This window comes from Seriola lalandi, unplaced genomic scaffold (assembly GCF_002814215.2).
Source record: "Seriola lalandi dorsalis isolate HSWRI2012SDOR001 ecotype SW California unplaced genomic scaffold, Sedor1 jcf7180002054926, whole genome shotgun sequence".
NCBI classification, from domain to species: domain Eukaryota; kingdom Metazoa; phylum Chordata; class Actinopteri; order Carangiformes; family Carangidae; genus Seriola; species Seriola lalandi.
Window position 1 is genome coordinate 940,263 of NW_019525478.1, and position 20,736 is coordinate 960,998.

Below are 20,736 nucleotides of genomic sequence, written 5' to 3' on the forward strand. Positions count from 1 at the left end.
AATGTTCAGTATTTACTGAATCTGTTTGAGAAGTGTTGGTTTATTTTAAAGGTCATTGTGGAGGCTGTGATTGTAATTGTGGTAATGTTTAAGTGTACTGGAATATACTGAGAAGTGTTCCTAATATTTTGTCAAATCTAATTCCTATAAATGGGATGGACAAAATATTAGGAACACCTCTCAGTATAGGGTTAATTTATATACATTGGTGTCCATAAGTATGAGACCACTTTCCCATGTAGCCTCACATGTTGCTCCATAGCAGCTCTAGTGTCACTCAGATTCATTTACAAAGGAGAATAAAAGGAGCCAATAAAAACACTGAATGGAGTTCAGCAGGGAATCTCCTCAAGTCGTCGTGTCTCACATATTTAGAGAATTTTAGGAGAAAAATACGAGAAAACAGCATTTCAAACAAAATAGAAACTAAAGTGAAGCTGAAATGAGAATCAGTTTTGTCTCCTGAGATGAAGAAGAGCAAAATTTCTTAGTTATGTGCCTGCAATGCAATATCCTTGAAGGCATATTATTAATCTGCATACTACTTCGCCTTAGTCATCTTCTGTATCGAAATTTCGGCACGTAACTAGTCCCACAACTTTGAGAAAACCCAGACCATAAAGATATTCTTAGCGATTCGAGTAACCATAGCAACGTAAATGCTGGTAAAAGGCAACAAAAATTCCCATAGAGAATGAATGAGGAGACGTCTTCAAAACGACCGAACCCAGCCCTCTTTGGAGCGAGTGAAGTACACGCACCAAGCAGCAGGAACATTCAAACATTTCTGCAGGAATTTTCTAGTTTTGTTTATTATTCTGTCCTCAGTCTTCATAGATGTGATGCTGTGACCTCAGAGGAATGTATTCACCTCACACTCTCTTTAGTGTGAACTGAACATTGACAGTTGAGATTTTGAAGCAGTTGTCAGTGTCGTACAGTTCATGTAGTTTTATTCAGAACTTAATTCTTGTCATTGAAAAGGTGTTTAATAAATAAACCTTTGATTAAATTGTACTGAGTGTGTTTTTTCATATGTACCATCTGCCTCAGGATGAATCTAACAGGTCACTTTGGTGAATTAGTGTTTTCATTGTTAAAATTGTGTAAGACAAATTAGAAAAGCACAAACTTTAGTATCAATCTCTAGATCCTGTATTGTTACTGTTGAAGGAAGGACACATTTAAACATTTCTATCATGTTTGTTGTTGATTAAAGCAGACATTATAGTACATTTATTTAATTTTGAATAATGAGGAATACTTCAGCGTTTCTGCAGCTTGATTTGCAAACATTTGAAAGTCATGTTTTTCACGATTTTATTTTAATGGTGAATCTGCTTCTTCCTGTCAACAGGAATAATAACACTTGAAAATTTGCCCCAGTCAAACACAGCATTCTTTCCCTTCTAATGAACATATGGTAGCCTTTTTTTTATTTAATAGAGGATCTTAATCACAAAGAAATCTTGTCTAATTGAGTTACTCTACTGAATGAGTTTTAGTTTTCCAAATCTTTGTCTATATTTGTGTTTCAGATTATTAGTAGTTTCCTGAATCCAGTGACTGCATCTCTAAATGTATGTGGTTACATTTCAATAAAAAGCAAACAATTAGATCCAGTATTTAGTGTATTTGAGCACACGAGTGAAGTAAAGCTCAGTTCTTTTAGTATCAATTTATTCTTTTAAACTGGTTACAAAAGGAAAAAAAAAATAAAAATTTGACAGTAACAAAACAAAACCGTTTGGTCATAGTGAACCAAAGCTTCTGTTGTACAAAGTAGTTTAAATAAAAAGGCAGCACTAGCTGACCTTCAGTCATTCATAGTCCAGCTAAAGAATATCCAGAAATTAACAGCTTTTCTCTTTAAGTGCTAATAAAACTACGGTTATATCAGTTTGATACTTTTAAGTATGATCTGTAGAATTGGTCTATACTGCAAATACAAAGTGTGGATGAGCATATTTGCATTTTCCCTACATTCCTACCTACAACATATTACGATCTCCTTCACCTTCACCCTTTGTCCCTCTTTGTTTCCTTGCAGCTTGACTTTCAACTCACAGAATAACTCAATGACCCAAATGCCTTAAAAAATGGGCACCTTGTATGATCCTAAACCCTAATGCACTCGTATAATAAACCTTTATGTGTAGTAAGCTGTCTGAATGGGGAAAAAAGGAAACATGGCATAATTCATGTTACTAGTTCCAGATAAGTCTTTACTGACACGTACGTCCTTGTGAAAGACAAATCTGTTTTAGTTTTAATTTTGTTTTTCACTCTTCTCCTTTTGTAGCCAGTCCAGCTCGGCTATAGAGATGAGAATTATTAAATTTCTATTTTCATACATGCACACAGACCTGATCTGGCCTCCTTTGAAATTCCAAGTAAATCCAAAGTTGATGGTGTTTCACTCACTTATAGTAGGATGATCTAACCCCTAGACGTTAATCCTCTACAGAGACTTGACTGTGGTCTGCTGCCAGATTCTTTATTCAAAGACAGGAGAGTCTAGATTGCACTTTGAATACACAGCACACGGTCTTTATCTCTCCTCTACTGCAGCCTGTCCAGTTCCACCCATGCTACTGCCCTCTGCTGGCCGTGGATGGCATTGCGTATGGCTGCCAGCAGCTCATGGGTGCAGCTCCAGGTGCTGGGCTCTAAGGTGTAGTACAGCAGGGGCAGCGTCTCCAGCTGCAGCTCCTCGGCCTGGCACACTTCCTCCATGACGCAGTCCTCCCCACACCGGGGAAAAAACTTCCTATTTCAAATGTTTTTGGATATTTGTAAGGTAAGAACACACCTGGACAAACCTGAATGAAGTACCATTATGCAACTATGATCTGATGTGTACTTATTGTAGCACTGAATTTACTGCACTTACCTCAGCTTCTTGCGTTTTTTGTTCTTGGGGTGGATATGGATCACAATAGGATAAATCCCCTGTCTCAGTAAGCCTTCAACACTGGGCAGCCCCAGCTCCAGTAGACAGTGTTTGTCCTAGACGTCGACAAAAAGGGAGATTTAGATCATCTGTGCCGATGTACTGTATCGATCGAACCTACGACCATCCTTCTAACTTGTCCTTGGAGCAGACTCTGATTCTTTGGGTTGTTAGTTGAGATGATTACGATGAATGGGGTGCAATTTAGCGATGGGGAAGATCTAAATTTTGGGGAGAAATGATGTGTTTTTTTCATTACCTGGCTAATGACGTCCTGTATTGACTGCAGCCGTATGCCCAGAGCCTCCTCCGGACTGCAGGAATCCAACAAGAACACGCTCTTGTCTCGTCTGTCGGACGCCTGGATCGGCTCTGCAAACCACAGGGAACGTGTGTCACGTGAAGGTCAAATGAGGAATCATCAACCTTTTTGTATTCGCTGAGTTTCGTCAGAGTTAAATTCTTCATGTGTGTGAATAAATGTGTGTGTGTGGTGTACGTATACCTGGTGGGCAGGTGTTGAAGTTCAGACCAGACTCTGCTGGTTGCAGCAGTCTCTCTATGAGACCACGGGAGAGGAGAGACGGGGAGAAGATGACCGGCCGCTTCGTCTGAACCTGCACTGGCTGCACTAAACTGTAAGGGATCAAGTGCTCCTCGTGACCTGAGGTGACACACACACACACACACACACACACACTCATTAATGCACACAAACAGACTGTCACAGAAAACAAAAATTCCAAAAAACAAAAAAAGAATCTGGATCTTACGTTTGCTGAGTGTGTAAAGGACCTGCTGTGTGGAACCGATCCCACGGCCACCGGGACCCACTGCCTTCACCAGTCGTACACGGCCGGATGATTTCTTCAAGAACTGCATGTAGGGAAAATGTAGAAAAATTAAATATCTATTTAGTTGTTAGTTCTGTAAGAGTTAATCATTCCAGTACGAGCAGGCTCACCACCTTCTTCTTAAAGTCCTTTTGATCCAGGGCCATTTTTCGTAGCCGCACAAGTAACAGCTGCTGTGCCCTGAGATGGAAAACGGTGTAATTCAGGTTATTTATTAAAACACTAAGAGACAAACCAGGCTGATGGTTGTCCTCCAGAGGTCTAACTGGCGTACCTGTTGTAGTTGGGCATGGTTCCTGCCTGCAGGGGCTTGGCTGTGAGCGGGTCCACAAGGGAACAGTGCCAGTGGTATTTCCCATTGTACCGTGTGTCTGTGACATGTATAATGTCATCGCAGGACACACCCAGAGACGGCGGGTCACCGTGGGGCTCCATATTGAGATTGACACGCACGTAGAAAGAGTCCGCCCCCATGAAGGTCGGTGACGACAGCTGGGAGCACAGCTGTGCGTATGCTGCCGACAGGAAGCAGAGGAGGGGACAGTTCAGCTTCACCTTACATGAGGTGTGTCATCGGGAGAGTTTTCAGTCATGCTTCAGATCTCTTATATTACAGACTCACCCTCTGGGTTGCTCTGGTGTTTGAGTGTTGACGGCTCCATCCACCACTGCAGAGAAAAGTGGGCTACCTCTGCAGTGCACTGGCCCAGCAGGACACTGCCCCCACCGAACAGAACCCGCTCCAGCTGGAAAACATCAACCAGAAACTGGACGTCATGTTACAGCGTTATGTTCTTACACTGCGTCTATCGTTTTCTGTGTCTCATTTTTGATTCCGTGCTCATATGTCGCGGCCCAGGAGCTTTCAGAAACTGAACTGCCGTGTGCGTTTGTCCCATATGAGCACGAGCTGAAGAACCTGCAGCAAATATTCAATCACACATGATTCATTCAGCACACACACACACACACACACACACACATAAACACACACACCTCCAGCAGCTCGCTGCCCTCCTTCAGTCCACATTGCTCCGCTGGGGAACCGGCTCTCACGTGGCTCACAAAGATCCCCGTTCTGTTTCCTCCGACTATCGTGATATCGTCGGCCAGACTGGCTCGTCCGTGCTTCGGTAAGGTGGGGGGGCTTGAAGACGGGGAGCAGGGGGGCATCCTGAGAGACGGGTGGCCGGCGATGAGACACGTACATTAGACAAATCTTACAAATGAGATCATTGATGTTTAGGGTAAGATCATTCTGTATCTGCTATAAATGAAACTTTGGTTGAATATTGAGGCTTAAAGAAACATATGAATGAATCCTCTGATGTCAATGTCGTAGAGGTTTTTACACATTACTATCATTGTGCAGAACGCAGCTACAAATCAATGTTTTGAAGCAGCACCTGGGAACACTTGGATTGGGTTGGTGTGAGGAGACTGTGGGCAGGTTGACCAGGTCAGGGGGGAAGAGATGGGAGTGCAGGGAGTTCCAGGAATCCCACGAAGAAGGTTCAGTGTGTTCACCTATAAACACACACACACACACACACACACACACACACACACACACACACACACACACACACACCACAGAGCCTCATGACTTTCAGGCTCACAGTTTGTCACATGCAAAGAAAACAATAGAGCTTGAAGGTGAATCGTCCTTGTCCTGCTTTTTGTTTGCAGAGAAGACAGCGATGGTTGTTTAATGCAAATCGCGACAGAATCAAATGTACCTGTGATGTTATCATTCTCGTCACTGCCCCAGGAGTCCAGGTCGAACCTTCGCAGAGGAGGGAAAAAACAGGATGTGAGTCAAGTGGAATAAAGGACGGGCTGAGGGTAAGTGTGGGAAAGGTGATAAACTCACTCTGTGTTGACCCGTCGGTTGATGGAGTTCATACAAGGAGGGAAGGGGAATGTGGAGAGCCGATTTATTTCCTTTTCATTGTCTTCTGTCTGAGGATAGAGAGAGAAACAATTCTGACTCCTTCTTTCATTCTGTCTGTATGTCGTTCACGTGTTCATTAATGAGCGGAGCTGTCACTCACTGAAGACAGGAGGTTCTCCTCTGAGTTGGAACAAGAATCTGTGAAGGAGCAGAAACATTATTCAAATAAATAATGTAAATAACGCTCTCTAACTATTTTCCCAGGCAAAACTCAACTTCCAGCTGTCGGTGCGCGACTCACCCTCCGAGTTTTCATTGGCTCGGCCTCTAGACGGCGTCTGTGCGCACAGAAGAGACAAGTTATGGGGGCGTGACCTCACGGCTAATTGTGCATGTGCTAACACGCTAATGCATTAAAACATCTCTAAAACAATAACAAGATTCAAATCTAGCTGAAAGAAATTCAGCTTGCAGTCCAAAAGCTGCATTCCTCACATAGCAATAACAACAACATGAGAAAACACACAAAGCAGCCGTGTCCCGTGGAAATGATCCCTCACAGTCAACACAGTAGTTCCACTGTGTAAACAGCAGCTACAACTGCTATGACTGACAGCAGCACCACATTCCTACAGTCAGGAGCCCTGATTCTGATTTAAATCATGACCAGGACAATGGTGAAAGCCATTAAAAGCCCTGACCTTTCTCAGCACCAAGTGGCTGCTGTTGGCCTGGGGGCTCAGGTCCAGGCCGAGGGAGCAGCAGGGGCCGTAGCACTGGTCCTCGCTGCACAGAGACAGGTGGGACTGGGGAGCAGATGCAAGGAATGATATATGTAATACAATGTTGTGTGGTTTGCAGCGGAAAGACAGCGCAGCGCTCCCACGTTAACTCACACAGTGCAGACAGTGGCCGCTCTGCTCCATTTGCTCCCGGTTGCGCTCCCGCTCTCTCTCTCTCTCCAGGTCCCTCTGCTGCTGCTCCAGGTCGACCTGCAGCTCTGCGATGCGTTTACGCAGACGGTTCTTGTCCAGCAGACAGTCGGTGTACTCCAGCTGCAGACTGTCCCGGCTGCGCAGGGCCTGGCAACAAGAGAGGAGACGTTTGTAAAAGCTGTTCAGACTAGTCAGGGATGCTGCTGTGGACTCGACCGCAAAAGTTAGATGTTTCAGGCATTGTTGAAAGCGCAGTGAGAGAGAAACAGGACAGTCAGCAAAGGGTCGTAGGTCAGACTCGAACCCTCAGCCGCTGCAGTGATGGTGTGGTACGCTCTCTAACACGTGAGCCACAGATCCACGGGCTAACGGCGAAGACTGTGAGTCCAGGCCACGAGTCACACTGACCTGGTCTCTCTCCTTTTCCATTTCCATGATCTGGTTGAAATAGGACATACTCCTCTTCTGCTCGGTCTCCCAGTCCAGCTGGAGAGTCCTCACCTTCAGCTGCAGCTGCTCGCACTGCGACTCCAGCTGCAAACACACAGCAGTTCACCATCACCGTCTCTATTCAGAGGCAGAAAAATCCTGTTCACAGCGGATTAATATAATGTTTAGGATGAGGAGTGTTCACCTTGTCCGTGTGCTCCTCAGTGCTCTGCAGTTCTCCCTGCAGTCTGGCGATGATGTCGCAGAGCTCCTGTCTCTGCTCTGAAGCCTCCCTGCGGTCCTGTTGCAGGATGTCCATCAGAGCCTGAGGGAAACCACAGAAACAACATTTTTACCACATGAAAAAAGATCTTCATTATGAAAATCTTGAGGGACATATATATAAATAAAAACTGTAGCATCAAGAACATACTATGACTCCAGTGGCAGGAACTGAGTCCCTCGTCCGAGTTTCTGTCCCCTCAGATTTGTGGATGTCAGCGTGGTGCAGCGGCTTCTCTGGTAAAGCAGAACCATTTACTCCATTAGAGAACAAACTGTTTCTTTTGGCTGGTGAAGTTTTCTCTGGAGCACGGACTGTTTGCTGCTCTGCCTCCGTCAGCCTGGACTTCAGCTCCTCTACCTGCACGGACACAGAAACACATACATTACATCCTGACATTTCACGCTTCGGCTTTTCTGCGCCTGGTTTTCTGTGCTGCTGTAAAGGCTTGGTGTTAGTAATTTAAAAACAAAGCGATTGTGGAAATACAGTGCAGCTGTTTATGAACCTCTCCATCTTTAAGGATAAAATTAACCCAAATATGTTTCGCAACCAGGTGGTTCATACTTCAGCGGCGTGGTCGACATGTTGCAACAGAGCATGAACCAGATGAAAAGGAGGCTGATAACATCACAGTTGCCTTGGCCACTATTTTTATGCTGCCAAACAAAACAAAACACTTATTTTCCTTTTCCCATTCAGTCTACTGAAACTTAAATATGTTATTAGAGGAGTTCTCCCTGTTTCTAATGAGGAACTGTTCCGACTCCACTGAAGTTTCCCAGGCTGTGGTCGTGTTGGGAAACTCACAGGTATTAATATCTGCAGGTTTAACGAGTTTCACACCGAAGTGGCGTTTTTCTTCTGAGGTACATTTTTAAATACATACAAGTTTAAACGTATCAGTACACTTCCTGTTTTTTCCCACGCTGCACCTAACCGACCTACCTGCCTCAGGAGTTCCCTCTCTCGGGTGGAGGCCTTGCCTTGCTCCTCCAAGGCCCTGGAGTACTTGACAGCCTGCTCCAGGTGTCGGTCCTTCAGCTTCCCCAGCTCTCTGCTGGCCAGCTCGCAGTCCTGACGCAGCCTTCAGATCACAAATCATCCGGTGGACACAACTTTACTATTTCTCGTTGATTCATTTTTGTGTAACGATGTAAATATCGGTAAAAAGAAACAATAGATGTATTATTGTAGATGCTCATGAGTTTAAATTCACTCACTGAAGCTGCAGGATGAAAGAATATTATTATAAAACATCCCACTCTAAGTGGAAATAACGGGACTCAAGAGGAAGAAACTAATCCACCTGGGAAAGTTGGACCAACCTCTGGAGCTGCAGTCTGTCGTGACGTAGCTCCTGCGCTTTGCGCTCGGCGCGGCCGCGCTCGTCCTCCGCCATCCGGCAGCGCTGAGACAGGCGCCGCTCACACATGCGGCTGTTCCGAAGCTGCTCCCTCAGTTTACGAACCTCCAGCAGCAGAAACTGGGTCAAACCCTCCGGACCTTCCTCATCTGTTGCAGCGGGAGAAGGAGAGAGAGAGAGAGAGAGAGAGAGAGACGGGTGGAGGTTATAAGGTCGACTAAGTGCCTGTATGTCAGCTCTGTTTGCTCACTGCGTAACACTTAAACATAAACCTTTGTGTTTATTCTATTCACATGTGACCGTCTTATCTCTCTTGTATTTACTACGGGCCAGTAAAGAACCATTCAAACAACCTTCCATGTCGATATCTTTCCCAAAGTCTCAGATAAAGAGCAAAGGTGACAGACTTTGGGAGTGTCCTGCCTGAGGAGGCCGAGGTGATGTCCCAGTTTAAAGCTCTACTCAAAACCTACTTGTATAAAGCAGCTTTTAATTCTTGATTTCAATGCTTTTTTCTTTGGTTTCTACTTTTGGTTTTTATGTATTTGTATTTGCTGATCAACACGTTGCCTCTCTTCTCTGTGTCGTTTATTGCTTTGTGTTGTTTTCATGTTTCTACAGCACTTTGAGTGGGATCAGGTCTTTTTTTTTTTTTTGCAGATTAAAGTCTCAACAACAAACTCACTTTCCGAAACGTAAACAAAAGTGTGTTTTCAGTCTGAAACCGAACGCAGTTTCATCACGGCCCAAAACTTCCTGCAGATAAAGAGGTATTCTTAAAAGAAAGTTCAAAACTTATTTCTTCACTTTAGCCTTTGCACTTTGCTCACTTTTTCATTTTACATTAATGCTTTTAACATGTTTTTATGTTCATTTTATGTCTTTTCATGTGGAGCACTTGGTGATTCAGGTGCTGTACAGATAAAGTTTATTATTTTTGTGAAATCATTAACGTGGTTATTGTCAGTATCGTTTCATAGCATTATAAATGAACATGGATAGTCGAGACAGAGACACCTGCAGAGGTGAGTGAAAGCTGTAACATCTGTTCTGTCTCCACCTGAGAGTCAGGTTGTTCCTTCCACTTTTAATAGGGTTTTTTTTTTTTAAATCATTTTTTATTTTTGTTTTGATTTGCCTCATATCTACATCACGTGACTTCAGTCTGCACCTTCGCCGTCCTCCCTGTGGAGACATCCCGTCTTACCCAGTATGAGGGAGCATCTCTGTGTGGGCTGTTCTCCGGTCAGCTGTGTGTACTGCTCTGGGTGGTAAAACTCCAGCGACTCCATGAAGGCCTGAAGCCCCCGCTGGCCCTGGACGCGCAGGATGTCCAGCAAACGACCTGTTGGACAAAAGAGACGCAGGTGCTCAGAGACACTGTGATGATGATCCCGCTGCCTTCAACATATAAACTGATGCACGCTCATGTTTGGTTCTGCAGAACTCTCACAGCTGAAACAGACGCGTCTCTGTCTGTTTGATGTGAGAGTCCTTCACCCCTGTAGTTAAGCAGGTATTTCAGACATGAACATGACTGAACTCACTGGCAGCAAAACAACAGTCAGTATTTGGACCAGGTGCTCGTCCTCATCCCGTCTTTACTTGCAGCATCTCCCTCCTTCATCTTTATCTTCTCTCACTCCTAATAATTCTTCCCTCTCTGTCGGCCGTCACACTCCCCTTTACTTAGCAGAGTCTTTCATCTTGTACTCTCTCTCTCTCCTTGTGGTTGCTGCCTGGTTCTGGTTTATCTCTACCACATGTTCCTCTCAACCTGCACCTTACTGCGCAATCAATCACACATAATGTTTTACAAAAGAACCACACAGCTTCCACCGAGCTCCCAATTTCTAAAGCGCCTTGTGAGATTGTAGATTAGTTTCCGGTCTCCCAGTTCTCCCGTTTGCGTCAGTTCGTCTCGGTGAAGACCATGTTGCCTGTTGCCTGCACAAACCCGTATCAAAGTTGGTTTTATTGTTTCTCTCCTCCTATTGAATTTCTAGTTCCAAAGTACGTGGATGTGCAGATATTTGTTAGAGGATTCATCTGCTACTGAAGAAAACACCAAATGTGATTATTCTCAGGCAAGTTCTTTCTTTCTCTGATTTTTAAACTGCTCTAATTTTGATTATTTGCAATATGCATTGGAGATTATGAAATCCTCAGATGGTGAAAGTCACGCTGAATCTAAAAATGTGTGTATTATGAGGCTGGATGTTTGATTTACTGACTGACTCCTCCTTCCTCTCACCGGCCTTGCTGATGCGCAGCGGGTACTGCGTGGAGTTGAGCACCTCGTCCTCGTCCTGTTCGTCGATGACCTTGCACTGCCGCAGGTACGGGGTGAGCTTGGCCGGGTTCAGGATGCGCGTGAGCTTGTGTCGCACTCCTTCCACGCGATCCCACAGCTCCTCGCAGCGCTCCTCCGTCCAGGGGGGTGAAGATCGCACCTCCTCCGGGGCGATGTCCCCCTCCTCCGCCCAAACGGTGGCACCTGGAAGAGGAAGGTGACGGGACGGTGTTATTCTTCACATTCAGTAAGATTCATTTGCTCAGCTTACATCTGTTACTGTGACTCGTGTGTCTTTCATTTCACATGTGAGGGACGGACTTGGACGCACATCTTACATCCAGTCATAGACTAAATACTGTTTCCCATGGAGAATTCCACTGGAATTTGTTTTTGTCTCACTGCGCTTATCTGTGTCTCTGCAACTGTCGGCCATCAGCAGAGGGTCGTCTCACGCTACTTCCATGCTTTCTAAACAATCACAGTTTGTTCGCTTTTTAACGTGAAGATAAGACATCACAAACAAACCTTTAAGTCAGGAACTTTTATGAGCTGTTTCGAAATTCCCCTATTTTCGGCCTCAACCCTTCTGAGGTCGCTGGATGTTTCTATTTATATCTTAGTGATAATACAGCGGAGAAATATGGTTTAAAAGTTGTTAGAACCTGTCCACTCTCCACTTTCCCTTTAATTTTCTGACTCACAGCCTCTGAAATTTGGTTAATCAACACTATGACTCAGTGATATTACGAAATTTAATTGTAGGCATTTAATATCCATTTATCTACCATTTTACTCAAGTGCTGCACTATTTTTAAGAACCTGGTAAACTGGAACCTGGTTGGTAAATCCATTTCAAGCACCAACACAATCCATCCCCCGCATCTCTTGGCACAGTGAAAGAGCTGAGATATATTGTGTGATATGCAAGTTTATTTTAAAAGGTGAAGTTTAGATTTAAGATATAATGTAGAAATGGAGGAAAAGCCCTCAGACCTCAGAGGGTTTTGATGAGATTTTTGTTGCACGGCGATCGTCTTTGTCCAACACTGAATGGCTTTATAATAGAAGACATTCTCGTGGATGCACAGAGGATTACTGGCCTGATCTGCTGCATAGTGAAGGCATGAGGTGAGTGCTCCTCACTGGAAATCTTCCAAGGCATGCTGAGGGGGATTTACTCCCTACGAAACACGATCTTTCAACCTGAAGCCACCTTCCTGACAGACAGCAGATACGATGTTACATCCCACGTACACATGAAGACACGTGAAGAAGAGCTTCAGTGTGAGTTCATGTAACAGCAGCGGTGGTGTGAGACTGTGTTTAACTGTTGTAGGGCGAAAGGTCTGCTGTTATGAGGGTCATAAACTTGTGGGAGAGACACTTTGTGGGTCAGTGCCTCAGAGCGCAGGAATGAAAATACTGGTGAGTCATGAACCACCTAAAAACACACCAGGGGACCGCAGACAAAGGCTTCCTCAGCCCCATTCACTGCACACTGGAGGAGACACGGAGGGAAAGTGGATAAACCTGCCACTGCTGGAGTTTGTTAAAAAACCACCAGCTACATGGAACAGCAATAACAACAGAGGAGGTGGTTCCTATATCAGCGATGTGAGGGAGGGAAAGCTTTTTCCACCTTTCCAGATCCAGTGAAGAATCGCTGAGCAAAGCTCAGAGCTGTAACAACACGAGTCTCCAGAGCCGTGTTGATCCTCAGGCAGATTCCCACGTCTCCTCTTTTGTTGGTTTAACAAATGTAGTGAGTCTGCTGTAATCACAGACCGGTCCTGTCCAGCTGACATGCAGAGCAGCGCCTGCTTCCTCTCATGTTTGTTTTCTGTATGTAAAGACTCTATTGATCTTTATTTGTGACATTTTATTGAATGAATTAAAACAGTAGAAAACGCTAGTGATCTTTATCTTTAATTCTAATTAAAATTCTAGAACAAAAGTCTATGAATCACTCAGTCATGAAAGTGTCCCTGTAGGTGTTGAGCCTCAGTGTCTCTCTGTTGTTGCCCATCCAGGTTATTTACCAATACTGAGAGTGTGCAGCTGATCGGAGCTGCCTGAGCTCCCAGGCAGGTCCAGGCAGGTCTGGATGCTCTGGAATCTCTGCATTTCTCATGAACCATCTGTTGAGACATTGTTCTGATGTGATCTGCCAATTACTTCCTCCAGCTTACACAAAACGTAGTAGAAAACGCTCTTTACAAATTGGAATATTATGGAATATTATGGAATATAATACGTATCACTAAAACTATCAATCTGAACTGCAAAATAAAGACTTGCTTTTAACTTATAGAAAATAAAAAAATTAAAAAAATGAAGGAAACAAAAGTAAACATGTTCTTTCTACTGATAAGATAATAATATATTCAGACATATTCCAACAAGAAGGTGAATAACAAAAGCTGCTCATCGGAATTTGTCACAGATGTGTCAGATCTTTTATCTCAATAGTTTAAATTGTGTTCAGCTTTAATGAAGATAATAGAAAACATATAGTTAGATTTTCAAAATGACTAGTTTTATATTATTGTTGACTGTTTTGAGAGCTTTTATTTTGGAGGAATGTGTCGAATCAACAGAGAAATAGTGCAAAAAAAAAAAAATCTAACTTTACTCATGGTTGCCAAAATTAATTTCACTAATAATAATAATAATAATAATGTCACCGGATACTTTATAAATAGAAATATAGTAAACAGATGAATCCGTGCTCCACATTGCATCATTACTGAGCGTCACATACCTGAGGATTGGACAGATTGTGGTTCATTATCGGGTGAAAAGTGAATTTGAAATGGAGTTTTAGAGACTTTACGTATCACTGATAATAGATCAATAATAAGCAACAGCACAGACCTGCCGTCAGATAATCCATCAATCACTCCCCGGTGACACTTTGTAAACGAACATCAACGTACAGAAAGAGAGAGAGAGTGAAATGTTGACTTACCGCTCATGTCTTCAATGCGTGAATATGTCGCGAGGCAGGGAAATCTCGGTGTAGTCAAATCCTCCACATCCCATTCAGTCCGGAGGGAAACCGAGGAATGAGGTCAGAGCGTGGAGGGGGGGCGCGTAAAGCACAGGTCCTCCTTTTACGCACACCTTGGCACACTCAGCTCCTCCACCTTCAGCCAACCACCGCCAGCCAATCGGCAGCCACGAAGAAGAACGATAAAAAAAAAAAAAAAAAGTCCCCACTCACCGCCGACTCATGCGGATTTCCTCTGTGTGGCTCGGCAGAGGAGTGTCCATGAAAACATGATGTGGCTGTAGAAGAGGCTTTCGGCACCAGGTGGCGCTTTCAGCCCGTGGTTCTCCTCCTTCAGAGCGAAAACCCTGTTTCTGCCGAACATCCGGCGACCTGAGCGGAGGCCGAGTAAAGCTCACACAGGACTGTTTCTGAAACTTCTCAGTTTTCAAATGAAGGTTTGACACAGATATGTTTTTTTATGAACATATGACTCACTGACGCAGTGACTCACCAGGTGCTTCGCTGCAAAGTAAGAACAAAAAATAGCTCTTGTAAAACGACGTGAGTGACAGTCGAGAGGAGAAGCAGGTTAGTCACCGGCGCTGCCGAGGGAAACCTGGCTGGTCCCACTCATCCACTCACCGTGACACACACTTTCATCCTCACTGTGTGTTTCATGTTAGTGGACCGTGTCAAGGTGCCGTCTCGTTCACTTCCAGCATAATGACTGCAATTAACCCGCTGAAGGTCTGAGGCCATTTGATCTGTTGCTACATTATTTCTTGAATTCACCTTTTTAAAGGGTGCGTGCATGTCACGTCACACCCACGTGTTTATGTCACAGTTCTCAGAACAATCTCAGCTCTTTCTCTAACGAGGCCCCTCTGTGTAATCTGTGTAATCTGATGATTTGGCCCAAATGCTGAAAACCTGAAGCCGAGTTTTTGAAATTCATGTGGAAAACAAACCTTTACTGATGTGGATGAATCGTTTTAGTGTTTGAAATGTTCATGGAAATAGAGCAATATATGAGATATGAAATTTTATGTGTCCTAGTGTCTGTCACTCGACTTTAACTAAATTTTAGAAGCTGTGAGTCACGTGTGATCTCAGAAGAATGTGTGAGAAAGTGGAGAGTCGACAGAGTCTAACAACATTTAAACCATATCTCTACGCTGTGTTATCACAAAGATAATAATAAAAACATCCCTCCACCTCAGAGGGTTAAATTCATCAGTGACTATGAGCTGACTCAGACCCGTTAGCTCATTCGTACCCGATACTGGGTTTAACCCGGAAATCAGATAAAGGCAAAAACAAGTGGCGGCAAGAGCATATCGTGTGATCGCGCCGGTCAGACTCTAAATCCCTTTGGCAGCAGGTGAAAGACTCGGAGGCCTCTGAGCATTAAATTCAATAAAGGGGAAAGAAAATGAGGGAACGAGGCCGTGAAGAGAAGAAGAATGTGTCTTTTTCTTGGCATGTGGACAGGAAACGCCTCCGGGCCTCCTGTTGGAGACAGTGTGGGTCACTGCAGAGAAAAGGAGACAGAATATATAATGGACTCGTCTGCCCGTACGTCACAGGAAGTGTAGTTATAGCTGAGTGTTCTCAGGCTTTGCATCAGGCCTCGGCCACAAATAGTACGTGGTTTGCTGTAAAAGTAAAAGCATTAGTGACATCATTTGGTTTCACCCAGCCGCTGAAGGATGTGTAGTTGAAGGCATCTCACAGCGCCATTAGTTTAAACTGAGGAGGCGATTGTAAATATCCAGTTCCAGCTCTGAACCAAAGACTAACTCATGATACACGATGTCGTGATTTAAAAACATAAGTGTGTAAAGGTGTGTTCAGCTGCTCCTTGATTCTGGCCCGTGCACGCGGGGACTGATGTCTTTGATGAAATCAAAGCTCAAGCTGATCCGGGTGATAAATAAACATCTGTCTAAATCTTTAATATTTCCACCCTGCTCCTTGTTTTTCCAAGCTTCTCGTTTGCGTCACTCAGAATTTTTTTTTTGTTCACTCTGATGTTATTGATGTTGATTCCATGTTAAACAGGAAATTGCATGATGTTATTCTGGGATAGTTACAAGATCTCAACACAAGTGGCTTTTCTTGCTCAAGTTAAATCCATCAGCACAGCACTTTTGGAAATACATCTTCACTTTTATCACAGTACATTTCCCGGGTTGCCTGGTTTTCATTTTCTCACTTTCAACTTTGTCATAAAGCATCATGGGTATCTTGAGCACCACCGGCCTGATCAATAGTGAGAGATACTGTCACAGTATCCTGAGAAGGAATCATAAATCATGTCAAAGATTTAAATCTGTCTCAATTACAGATGCCCCCCCCTCCCGTCCCCTCCCCCGTCCCTCTCGTTCTCGGCCTCTGTTTTCCAAAAACAAAACAAAAAAAGCCAGAAAAGACACATTCTTCACGGACACAAAGAGGCGATTCTGTGCAGCTTGAGTCATAGATGGAGCGACGGGGGGTCAGCTGCCGGGTGAAGAGCCCGGCCTGTTGTGTGCTGGGAAGGATCAGAGTGGAACTAACATAGAAATGAAACCCACAGACGCTGCTGCTGGTTGAGCTGTACATTGTTGAATAGTTATAGGTGTGGGCGTATTTGAATTAATTCAGCTTTCTGATTTCATCGTTTGCTGAAGCAACATTTCTGTCTCTCTCTCTCTGACAGTCACTAACAATAATCACACAGATGCGAAGAGCAAATTTAAGAGCAGCACGGATGGTTATCAGTCCCAACCGCTTCCTGTTGCCTCGAGGTCGCAGGTGAAATAAAATAGCTGCTGGATCTAAACTGTCAGCTGCGTCTCCATGACTTTCTAAGCCAAACAACAGTAAAAGTGTTCATCATCAGCCTTGTCTTGCCTTTTCAAAAAGAAGATGCTGAAGCCAACACCTGTTGTTGTTTGGAAAGAAAAGAGCTAAAAGAGCTAAAAAATGAAAGTGTACGATGCACTGAAGGAATTCTGCACGGTTTATTTCTGTCGGACCGAGCTGTCACGATATCACACATTCCTGCATGAGCAAACTGTGGGGTCCAGTGCTGCCGTCAATGGCTCCTCTGTGTCGCTGTCACCTCAGAAACAACAGGAATGCTCATCCACTGCAGCCCCCCCCCCCCTCTGCAGACCGAGGCCTGCACAGACTGTTGGAGGAAGGATGGCTCTGTCAGAAGAAGAAGAAGAAGCACAAAGTCAACACCAGACACCAAGGCAGGGGGGTGGTGGGGTGGTGGGGGGGTGGTGGCACATAATAAATAGAAGAAGAACAGAGGGAAGAAAAGGGCGAGCTAGAGGGACAGAGAGACAGACAGAGGCGAGATGTGAGTTCATGAGTCATAACTAAAGACAGAACGCGACATACGATAACAACACAAGACGGAAACTGAATAATTTATATGACTCACATTTAAAATCAATCACTGGATAAACAAGTAAAAACACATGGTTACTTAAAACCCTCTGAGGTCAGAGGGCATTTCCTCCATTTCTACATTATTTCTTAAATGCACTTTTTTAAAAGCGTACTTGCATCTCACATCACACCCAAGTGTTTATGTCTCAATCTTCAGAACAACCTCAGCTCTTTCTCTAACGAGGCTCATCACCGTGTCGACTGATCATTCGGCCCCAATGCTGAAAACTTGAAGCTGAGTTTTTGAAATTCTTCAAATATCCTCTGAAAACAAACCTTTACTGATGTGGATGAATTGATTTGGTGCTTGAAATGTGTTCACCAACATCTAAAGGTTCATAAAAATAGAGCAAGATATTAAGATATTAATAGAAACATCCATCCACCTCAGAGGGTAAAGTTTTCCCAAACAGACGCTGCTGCAAACTAAAGCTGTGTGAAAGAAAAAAACAAAGAACCGTAAATGTATTTATTGTTGGATTTACATTTCAGCCCAGAGTATGACATATGACGTGTTTTTAACACATTTAAATACACCTACACACAGATCTACACACACACACACATGACCTTGTGGTGCCAGTGTGAAGTGACGCCGCGGCTCGCTCCCCTTCCTGTCACTCTCCTTCCAGGGCGGTGAGGTTTGAGTTGACGTTTGAATTACAGGGTGCAGCGTAGCTGTCTAAATCTGAGCTCCACCACACATTTGAACTGCAGACGTAGACTGCTTCACCAACCGCTGCACATCAGTTTCCAGATACACAAACTGCTTTTTGTTTTATTTAAAATGCGTCCATTGCCAACCGCACAGTAAAAGTTGCCCTGGAACAGGAACAGGGTCACAAACAGTCACGATAAGCAAAACACGTCTGTCTGTCTGTCTGTCTGTCTGTCTGTCTGTCTGTCTGTCTGTCTGTCTGTCTGTCTGTCTCCTGAAACCAGGATGTGTGTGGGGTTTTTTTTTTTTCTTCAGGACTTTCACACCAACATTTTGTCAGTTTAAAGTGTTTTAAAGGGTTTTAGTGTTTGGCTCATGTGATGTCATTGCCTGAACTTGTGTGATGGTCACCCAGCGGTGCAAGTAATGGCACCTTCTCTGGAGATGCCAAGGTCAGGGGGTTCAAAACCCCACATGCATCATACATGTTGCCGCTAGTAACCATATTTAACCTCACATTTCACTGTTTGCCTTTAAGTGTGATGTCTGAACTGGAAATCTTGGGAGATGACGACCACATTTTCTACGAAGGGTCACACATTTGCGACACTTCCTCACCTGCTGCTGGTTCACATTCCCTGCGGTTCTTAAATGAGCATCGACAGCAGCAGGAGAAGCCGTCCTGTGGGGAGGGATAACAACAAAGTCAGTGTGGTAAGACGCTTCTATTTCAAGCTTTACACAACAATATATATATGTGTGTGTGTGTAGAAAGTATTTCATGTTGTAGGGATTCAGAGACGTGAGTTATTCACTAATGTTGCAGGAAGCCCGTCAGCTCCCGAACAAACCCGCTGACAATATTTGATCTCTGTTTCCAGCTCCATCAGCATCAGTGTGCACGCTCCGAACATGAATACAGTCCGTCTGTGAAGTACAATGGCTGGTTTCAATGCTCAGCAGCTTTCCCAGACATCATCATCATCATCATCATCATCATCATCAGTCTCCCCACCGCGACCCAGCACACAGGAACAAGGGATTAACCCTCGCTGAGTCTTTGTGACTCAAGCTTTTTTAGGACTGAAACACGACAGCAACGTTTCCCACAGTACGTTATTTTCTCAGATTGGTGCAATTTATTATCTGCTGTAGGTCTGAAGGCAGAAACTATCTCGAGGAGTTGCTCAAGAAAATAGAGAGAAGTTGTAAATGCCTTGGAAACTATTTTTTAAATTCTAATTTGGGAATTTTGGAGGAGACTGTTGTGCATAAATCTGACACAGGCAAAAAAACCCAAAGAGCAGTAAATATAGTTATGTTTTTTTTTTTTTTTAACCAGTAAAAGTTGCAAATGCAGCAACAAACTCACGATCCCTCACTGGCTTCCCACTTGGAAAGGAGTTGTTTTTCAAACCTTCTCCCCTATGTCATACTAATTGATAGATTTTTGGTATTCCAGTTAACACTTGATTATCCTGAGAAATATTCAAGAAGAAGAAACCGATGTGCAGAGCAGACGGGACACGAGGCGCCAAGTGTAAAGATGCAGTTACAATTTCATAGCTGATATATTTTGGATATTTACCTCATTTTCTGCTTATTTGAGACAAAAAACATGTTATATGTAATTGTTAACAGTGAATATGTAAAAAAAAAAAAAAAAAGTTAAATCTAAATGTGAGGAAAGTGAGTTAAATATAAAATTGTAACTGATTTTTTACATTCGGCGCCCCGTCTTCTGTCCTGAGAAACATCTGACTCTTAGATTTAGATCAGGCTTCTGAAAACAAAGGTAATAAATGTTTCAGCGTGTGTCTGAACTCATGCCGAGGACTGACGTTACAACGCTGTGTTGTCTGCGGGACCAGACAACGACACCGGGGTCGACTTCTTTTATGTTCCCCTCAACCCAACGCTCCATATATCAACCCCCCCCCCCCCAAAAAAAAGGTTCAACTGATCAGTCCCACTTCCTGAATGATGTTCTCCAAACGCACATCTGGGAGTCTGGGAGTCTGACCTCCAGAACAGGGGCCAGATTCACAAAACACACATCCAAACTGCACGGCCATCATGAAGAGTGATGCTGCAGGTAAAGAGGAATTTTTTTTATTTTAAATATGTTTTTACTGGTTGAACCTGTTCAGTAGGACGTTCAGAAAAAGGTTCACTGTCACCGTTGGCGTCGAGTCAGGATGCAGGACAAAGGTCATGAAACATCAGTGTGATCCAGAGAAAGTTTATTCTCATTTCCAAACATGAAGGGGAAGACAAGAGGTAAAAAACAAGAGCCAATCGGTGATAAGGAAAGGAAAGGAAGTGAGGGGGGTGAAGAAAGGGAAGAGGAAAATGATACAAATCTTCACCACAAACTAATTCAGTGAGCTGTTATATGAAGCCGCTCGGCTGCCTCTCTGATTTGTGAGAAACTCTTTTCCTGTGAAGAAGAAAATCTTTTTCTTCTCATCCTGTTTGAGTGGTGCTCCTCCCCCTCCCCCCTCCCCCCTCCTTCTCTTTCCTCTTTTTATGCCCACGAGCTTCATATTTCTGTCTGTTTGTCTAATTTATTCCTGCTACATCTCTGTCACTTCTCTCTTAAATGTAGAATAATAACAATTTCACACAGTTC

At 43.9% G+C, this 20,736-nt stretch overlaps 1 protein-coding gene across 3 annotated transcripts; it reads right to left on the bottom strand.

Annotated features, from left to right (window-relative positions):
* Positions 1-1,306: 1,306 nt before the first annotated feature.
* Positions 1,307-14,144, bottom strand: LOC111673760 (caspase recruitment domain-containing protein 10). Of its 3 annotated transcripts, none has more exons than XM_087170043.1 (24): positions 13,979-14,144; positions 10,969-11,211; positions 9,922-10,059; positions 8,677-8,863; positions 8,293-8,435; positions 7,499-7,704; positions 7,271-7,390; positions 7,045-7,170; positions 6,598-6,783; positions 6,403-6,507; positions 6,003-6,039; positions 5,862-5,899; positions 5,681-5,769; positions 5,547-5,593; positions 5,214-5,334; positions 4,804-4,981; positions 4,430-4,553; positions 4,082-4,322; positions 3,921-3,987; positions 3,727-3,829; positions 3,459-3,617; positions 3,213-3,325; positions 2,894-3,009; positions 1,307-2,770 (listed from the first exon to the last, which is right to left on the bottom strand). In XM_087170043.1, the coding sequence occupies exons 1-24, from the start codon at positions 13,983-13,985 to the stop codon at positions 2,563-2,565; spliced, it is 3,102 nt and encodes a 1,033-aa protein (XP_087026169.1). In that variant the 5' UTR covers positions 13,986-14,144; the 3' UTR covers positions 1,307-2,562. The 3 variants fall into 3 exon arrangements, with proteins under 3 accessions (XP_087026169.1, XP_087026168.1, XP_087026170.1); XM_087170042.1 differs by having other exon boundaries at positions 3,918-3,987; XM_087170044.1 differs by lacking the exon at positions 6,403-6,507 and having other exon boundaries at positions 3,918-3,987.
* Between the last annotated feature and the right edge of the window lie 6,592 nt (positions 14,145-20,736).

Excerpts from the sequence above, each read along its gene's own strand:
- LOC111673760 (XM_087170042.1), bottom strand. Across the intron at positions 10,060-10,968 it reads GCTGCGCATCAGCAAGGCCG|GTCGTTTGCTGGACATCCTG; the intron begins GTGAGAGGAAGG and ends TTTGTCCAACAG. Across the intron at positions 6,508-6,597 it reads GCGGCCACTGTCTGCACTGT|TCCCACCTGTCTCTGTGCAG; the intron begins GTGAGTTAACGT and ends TCTGCTCCCCAG.